This window comes from Notothenia coriiceps, unplaced genomic scaffold (genome assembly GCF_000735185.1).
Source record: "Notothenia coriiceps isolate Sejong01 unplaced genomic scaffold, NC01 NC01_scaffold00037250, whole genome shotgun sequence".
Classification (NCBI taxonomy): Eukaryota; Metazoa; Chordata; class Actinopteri; order Perciformes; family Nototheniidae; genus Notothenia; species Notothenia coriiceps.
Window position 1 is genome coordinate 9,246,207 of NW_011369951.1, and position 7,898 is coordinate 9,254,104.

Sequence of the window (7,898 nt, forward strand, 5' to 3'; positions counted from 1 at the left end):
CCATATTATCATAAATTATATAACTCATAAAAATACTGCTATCTTGGATTTTATCAACACAACCATATAACCAATAACATTTTATTATTTAAAAAGGTACTCTATCTTGGATTTATATATTGCTCCATGATAGCTTAAAGAAAACCCGGTCATATATTATAAGTCTGGAGTCAAAAAGATGAAAATAGAGAAGTAAGCAGCTACCATTTACCAGGAATGAAGTGAATTGTGAAAGGGCCAGATGTTCCTATACAGACACGTTGATGTTTATATAAGACATTCGTCTAAAACTGCTGCAGGGTTTTTTTTCTCAACTCTATGTGAACTCGATATTTATCATAATGAGAGGAGGTCTTATTTTTAAGGTGGGAAATATTCTCATTTGTAGTTAAATGAAGGAATATTAATACTCACACTCAGGCAGTGCCAATAAGTGTGCAGCTACATCGAATGGATGAAAAGGTGGTTTAATGTAGTCCATTTTAAATGGTTTCTTTATTTATTTGAGAAGGGACCGTAGATATGGTTTAACAATAGCACCGGTGAGTCCCCGGTTATGGGCATGCTGAGACCATGCTCACTTCCATCTGCAGGGACCCTGGTAGTTGGATGGCCATTTGTAGAGAAAACAAACCAACAACACGATTATAATAACAATAAGCACGTGATAGAAAACATAAGCACAATGACTTGATTTGACTTCTTTTTCTTTTTTTGCCCGAGAGTTAAGATAATTACGCCTATTTTGTTATTACTCAGTGGCAGTGCATTAAGTGTGCAGCCTAAATGCAAAGGACGGAAAAGAATCAGAAACGGTTTATTGCCAGGTAGGTTCACACGTACCCAGAATTTTAAAAAAGGTGGTTTAAGTAATGCCAATTAATGATTGTTTATTTTATCTGAGAAGGGGACTTGAGTCCTTCATGGATATTGTACCAGGTGTTAGCCATAACGTGCTAAGTGTCCCGATCCGACGTGATCGGGGATGCCGGAGCCGATCACGTGATTTTCAAAAGATCGGAATCGGGAGAAAAAAATCGGGGGTCGGGTTTTTTTTTATTTATTTTTTTAAATATTTTTTTCTATTTTTATTATTCAATGTTACAAAACAAAAATGACCATGTTCAAGTCTTAAAGTCATCCTGAGGCCTTAGTTTTGGTTTCAAATTACACAACATCATGTATGTGTTGCTTCTTTGGGGCTTGTTTTCATAGACCTGGTTGCTTATTTCTCTCAAATCTGGCAACAGAGTGGGCAGGGCGCAGTGTCTAATTGTAGCAGTAAGCTAACGAGTACTGAAAGCTTTATTTAGTTTTGATCCAATGCTGCACAACTGAACTGATCCAATGCTGCTGTGAAAGAAAGAAGCTATATCCATGTTGGATAGAATATCCAATTTAAATAAAAAAATAACCTTAAGGGACAACTTGAATGCTTTTTTTCTTTTTTTCCTCTTAATGCATTGCATAAAGATCGGATCGGGAAAAATCAGTATCGGCAAATTGTCAAAATCAAATGATCGGAATCGGATCGGGAGCAAAAAAAGGTGATCGGGACATCCCTAATACGTGCTCACTCCCATATGCAGGACCTGGTAGCACATTTTAAAACACATAAGCACAACGAAAGAACATCAACACAGTGATAGAAAACATAAGCACAATTAATAGGACAACGGATAACTCCAGTAGACTTTCATATTTCTTGATGCTATTTAAAGTCTCCTTGCACCCCCACACCCACCTGGGATCTTCTTGGCCCAGCTGATCATGTGGACCAGCTCCTTGTCGGCCAGGTTGGTGAGCGACATCATGACGTTGGCTTCAGTCAGCGGCCGGTTCATGTCCTTCATCAGGTAGATCTCCGGCGGCTCCGCCTCCATTATCCTGGAGATCAGGTGCTCCGGGGTCAGAGCCGGAGGGAGGGGTGCGTTTGATAAAACCACCACTGGTCCGTTTAACGCCTTTGGGAGGTTGGTTCTGCTCTCAGAGGACAGGCGGGTCACTCGCCTCGTCTGGGGGTTCCTGCAGTTTGCACGCTCCTTACGCAAACCTGACATAAAGAAGATGTTCACATTACTGCTAGCATCCTTTACTAAAGTAAGTGGAGAAATACTACAGTCTAAGCCAGTGGTTCTCAACTGGTCAGGCCTCGGGACCCACTTTTTACTTGGTCAATAAATCGCGACCCAACATTTTGAAGCACTCAAATCTATTCAACAAAAAATCGTGCTGTAATATATACGCTTTTCAGCATACAATATTAATTAAAGTTAAGAACAGTGCATATATCCCTTCACAGAACTAAAGTATGCTTTTCCGGGAGATTTTTATAAATACTAACAAACTATGCATTCTGGTACACTCTGAGAAGAAAATAAATAAATCTATTACTACCCCATTGTTTGTTTTTCACTTAGTTCTGACAGCTTGCTGCTCCTCACAGAGAGAAGAGTAAAGAGGAGATAGTCTGTGTGAATTACTTTAAATTGTGGGTAAGGGTAGATAGCCCCCATTGTTCTGTGACATGTCAATCATCAAACCGGGGGTCATATTTAATTACGTGTTCATTTGTATCTGAAGTTGTACCCATGGATGTATAAAGAATAGTTCTACCGCAAAGTTATTCTCCGTGAGGACTTCCGCCAAAAATCTTGATTCTGATTGGCCAGAAGACTCGAAAAAACATCAGCAAAGATGTTTTATTGAGAAGATGATCACCACGTGACTACTAGTCTCCGGTACTTCCAGTCCAACGCCTACTGCATGCACAGCGTTAGAAAATTGGGCCTTCAAAAATGAAAGTTTGACTTTTTTCCCCCCAATTTTTTTTAAATTTAAAAAAAAAAAATGTCTTCACTCACACATCCGCGACCCACTCGAAACGGGTCCGCGACCCACTTTTGGGTCGCGACCCACCAGTTGAGAACCACTGGTCTAAGCAATAGTCCTGAATTCTAAATATTATTTGAGAAGAGAAGTATTATCAGCTAAATGTACATCAAATATCAAAAGTAAAAATAATTGCTATGGCTCTTTTTACATTATGAAAGAATATGAAGTTATCCTCTTATTACTGCAGAATACATGCAACACATGTTTAATAATTACAATATGTAATCAATAAAAAATATAATATTAAAAGATAATACATTGTTTTTCAAAGTGGTACCAATTGTAGACACTTTTAGAAAAACTGGGTTTATTAGAAGTACAGAACTGTCATATCATTTTTGTAAAAGTAACATAATAAAAAGCAACTATGAGTGTTATATAACTTCCCTGCCTCTGAAATGTAGTGGATAAGAAGTATAAAGTAGTACGGAAATACTCAAAACAATTGAGTGATTGAATACAGTGAGTGAGTGTACTTAATGACATTCCACCAATGCATGTCACACTATACACTCTGTATTTGTGAAACATAACCCACACTGTATATTTACATATTTTGTAAATTGCCATGTTTTAAATGCTATTAAAACCTGCTAAAACTGATATATCTGGCTTCTTGGAGGCAGAACAATATCAATCTGTGAACATAATACTGTCATCATCACAGTATGGTGAACCTATTGCAAACAGTTGCTTATTAAATCATCCAGCAGATAATGACTGTTATAAACATTTACTGTCAGTCCTACTTCCGACCCCGATTAATTCAAGTCCAATAAATCTCTCTTTCAGTTTCATGTCGATTCGGATAGCAGTAGTTTATGGTTTCCACTAAAGTCCTGAGGGAGGTGTCTGGCTCTTTAGTTGCTAAACGCTCCAACATGTTCACCAGATAGTTGCCGACTTTTCTGAGCAGGTAGAGAACAGAGGGTGTTGTTGTTAAAAAAAAACATCTGCCTGCTAATCTGAAAATTACACAATGAACCAAACACTATCTGATCTCCCCATGGCATTTAACTATACTGACAAATGAATGACTTGAATTCCTCCACAGCCACAGAAAGCCACTTCTCTTCATGCAGCTGTTGAACCAATCAAACTCACATGGAAATAAACAACAACTCTCCCGGCTGCTGCTCAGGGAAAAGGACATTCTTGGACAAACTAAGCCACGGGGAACTGATGACACAGATGACAACCATTACAGCAAGTTGCTTTAAAGAAAATGAAATAAATATCCTGACTGGAGACAGTTTCTGGTTCCTTTGAGAAAGAGAAGAGGCACGAACCTCGATGGGAACAGAAGGAGAAAACAAACACACATTCAAAATGGACACGAGAAAACAAAAAGACACTTACCGCACTTGGTCATGCCGACTTCACAGCATTTGCGAAGACGACATGCCTGGCAGCTCTTCCGGCGGTTCTTGTCTATCGTGCATTGATTAGTCGCCGGGCAGATGTAGTCATTGTGTCCTGAAACAAAGAGAAGCACAAAATGGAGGACATGACGACAAAAAAGGACGGAAGACATATGACCATTAAAGAGGGTTTCATCTATTCCATAAAGCAGATATTGACATATTCTGGATCAAATTGAATGTTTCCCTGCAGGTGGAGGGGCTGGGAATGTGAGGGAACCATCTGGGCCCAGGAGTTCAAAACTTTTAATCCCTATCTGATCAGATCAGATTTGGATTTTGGGGAGTTCAAAACCAAAAAACAGGATTAGGATCACTTTGATATCCGACCAGATCAGGAAATCCAATCCAAGCTTTAATCTGGATCAAATCTTCAAAACGGGTAGTTCAAACCGACAACATTATCCTGATCCCACCAGAGGGGTGGATCTCCAGTGGATTACCAGAGCAAAATGTACTGTACAATTTATTTAAAAATATGTTTCAATATAAATAAGATGGCAAAGTTTGTTAACTGAAATAATACACCATTTTTTGCCTTCATGGCAAATCAATTTTATTTTTCATTTTTTGGTCATGTTTGTGGTGGCCTATTTTGTATTCAACCAAATGTTGATGACATAAATGTTTATGCTCATGAAAGTATCACAACAAAGATTGTCAATCACAAATGTAATTTAGATTAAAGAAAAAATACCTTCAACAAAAAAAAGTCCATCTGTCATCACCTTTCAAAAGTAATTGCGGACAATAGATGTCTGCAATGTGGTCTCTTGTCTTCCTTGTTTTATTTTTCATGTCCACTAGATGGCGATCGGTAGGATTAAAGCACTGATATTCAGGATCTAGTCATCTTGAAAAATCGTAATCTGGATCAGGCTGATCCTATCCTGAATTGCTTTGAACTCCAGGGACAAAATCTGGCCGACTTGTCTGATCCTGGATCACAAAAAATGAGATTTCAAAATCTGATCGGATCTGATTGAGATTCAAAGTTTTAAACTCCTGGGCCCTGGGGACCATGGACATTAATACAATATTTCAATCTGGATAATGTTGACAATCAACCAACTTTGCCACAATGCATTGCTTAAAAATGAAAGATTTTACTTTTGTGTGGAATAACTTTCCAATTCTTGTATACATGTGTTTTCCTTTGGCACTTTTGTGTGTTGACTGGAAATGAAGTCTCAATTATAAGTAAAGTGAACAAAATGGATTCCTCCAAAATATACCACAACATAAAATCACGTGTTATCACTCTCTCCTCCTGTGAGAAACATTGTAATGCTTTGTGAGTGGTGCAAAATGCTACGTCTGGTGATCCTTAGGATCACCAGACGTAGCATTTTGCACCACTCACAAAGCATTACAATGTTTCTCACAGGAGGAGAGAGTGATAACACGTGATTTTATGTTGTGGTATATNTTACATTGACTTACATGCATTTCCTGGAGACTTATCCTAACCTTAACCATAACCAACACACACCTAACCCTTACCCTTAACACTACTCCTAACCCTAAACCTAACCAAGTCTTCACCCTAAAATTAATGATTCCCCTCCATTTTGTCCCCATGAGGGAGGCGAGTCCCCACACGTGACTGTGTAAACAGATGTAGGTCCGCACAAGTATAGTAATGCTCGGCCACACACACATACACACACACAGCAGATTAGACACGTCAGACTATTTTTACCGCTCCCCCCTGGGCTTCGGGCAGATCCGATTGGAGGGAAAATTCAGCTATTAATCTGACGGAGGTGCTCCACCATCTGCCACCGAGTACACAAGACATCCAGTCACAACACACACACACACACACACACACACACACACACACACACACACACACACACACACACACACACACACTAAACTCTTTACAGTAATCTCTCAGAGGCTCGTTGCTGGATTTACACACCAAGGCTCATTGTCATCGCTTTACTCTTCGTCTTCTTTTCCTGCAGGATTTTATTTTCATAACGCAAAACACTGCAGGCTATATGTCTTGTTCATTCAGGTTCACTCATTATTACCTACTTTATCACTAAAACATGCAGAAAAGGTGTTTTAATGGCAGTATTTTTTGATTTATGAAGTGACACAAAGACATCGCCTCTGTAAAAAAACTTTTACTCTAATAGAAAAAAAGAATCAAGAATTCTCTGCCAGGCTTTATCCAACGTTCGCATTTATGAGCTAGACATTTTAGAAAACATATTTCCTAACATAACGCCATTTGCATGTTCAAACATATACATTCAGAAAACTTGTAATGCAAACAAATATTCCGTCAGCACAACTTGGAAAGTGTCATGGTGATATCTATAAGGACTTTTTTTTACCCTATTCACCTTTTTAATTCTCGTGTCCTCTCCCAACACCTCCTTGTTGGCAGAGAACTAACTAACAGGTTTTAATAAGCAATGCAAATGTCTGTAGATGTGATGAAGGTGGCAGCATTAGTGAGAAGACTGCTGATGGATAACAGAATGCATCATACGTTTATAGCTAAGAGAACATTGCCATCTGTCATCGGGTTTCTTAGTTACCATAAAATCCAAAACAGAACCACTTCTACATAATTATCACAATGTTCTCGTGCAAATCTTAGAAATATTAAGGCTTCATTAAATGTTTCTAATTGCACATTAAAACCCAGGAAGTGTCGCTCTTAATGCACATTTGACTTTCCCTTTAAAACTCTCAGACACCAGGCTGTGATGCAGCACCAGCAGAGGCAGCTGTGCATAAACGAATACCTGCAGCAGCGTTTCACAACTGCTGAGTCGGCACAATAATTCACACAGTCTGCACATTTTATCCTAAAATAAATCATGCAATCCATCTTTTTCTGATTAGCCTCAATGTGTTATGGCACTACAGCGGCTGTTTTTCTTTTTCCTTTACTCTCAAAGGTTTCTTAAAGCCCCTAGATACTATTTATTATTCCTCTGAGACATTTAGAGGTTAGGATTTCATGAGAGGGACCAATATTAAGGTTTTAAGGTTTCATATCAGTGTGTAGTGTCTCTACTTTAAAGAGTCCTCTCCTGCTGATGTTCAGGTGTATATCAGTATGTAGTGTCTCTACTTTAAAGAGTCCTCTCCTGCTGATGTTCAGGTGTATATCAGTATGTAGTGTCTCTACTTTAAAGAGTCCTCTCCTGCTGATCTTCAGGTGTATATCAGTATGTAGTGTCTCTACTTTAAAGAGTCCTCTCCTGCTGATGTTCAGGTTCACATCAGTATGTAGTGTCTCTACTTTAAAGAGTCCTCTCCTGCTGATGTTCAGGTGTATATCAGTATGTAGTGTCTCTACTTTAAAGAGTCCTCTCCTGCTGATGTTCAGGTGTATATCAGTATGTAGTGTCTCTACTTTAAAGAGTCCTCTCCTGCTGATGTTCAGGTGTATATCAGTATGTAGTGTCTCTACTTTAAAGAGTCCTCTCCTGCTGATGTTCAGGTGTATATCAGTATGTAGTGTCTCTACTTTAAAGAGTCCTCTCCTGCTGATGTTCAGGTGTACATGTATATCAGTATGTAGTGTCTCTACTGTAAAGAGTCCTCTCCTGC

The 7,898-nt window shown here is 38.8% G+C and overlaps 1 protein-coding gene across 1 annotated transcript in view; it reads right to left on the reverse strand.

Moving 5' to 3' along the window:
- Positions 1-1,715: 1,715 nt before the first annotated feature.
- LOC104967269 (estrogen receptor beta-like) overlaps positions 1,716-7,898 on the reverse strand; it is a 22,254-nt gene continuing 16,071 nt past the window's right edge. The window contains exons 3-5 of the mRNA XM_010796684.1: positions 7,027-7,103; positions 4,255-4,371; positions 1,716-2,053 (exon numbers count right to left, since the gene is read on the reverse strand). Of these exons, the coding sequence (XP_010794986.1) occupies positions 1,716-2,053; positions 4,255-4,371; positions 7,027-7,103 (532 nt within the window). The remainder of the gene's footprint in view (positions 2,054-4,254; positions 4,372-7,026; positions 7,104-7,898) is intronic.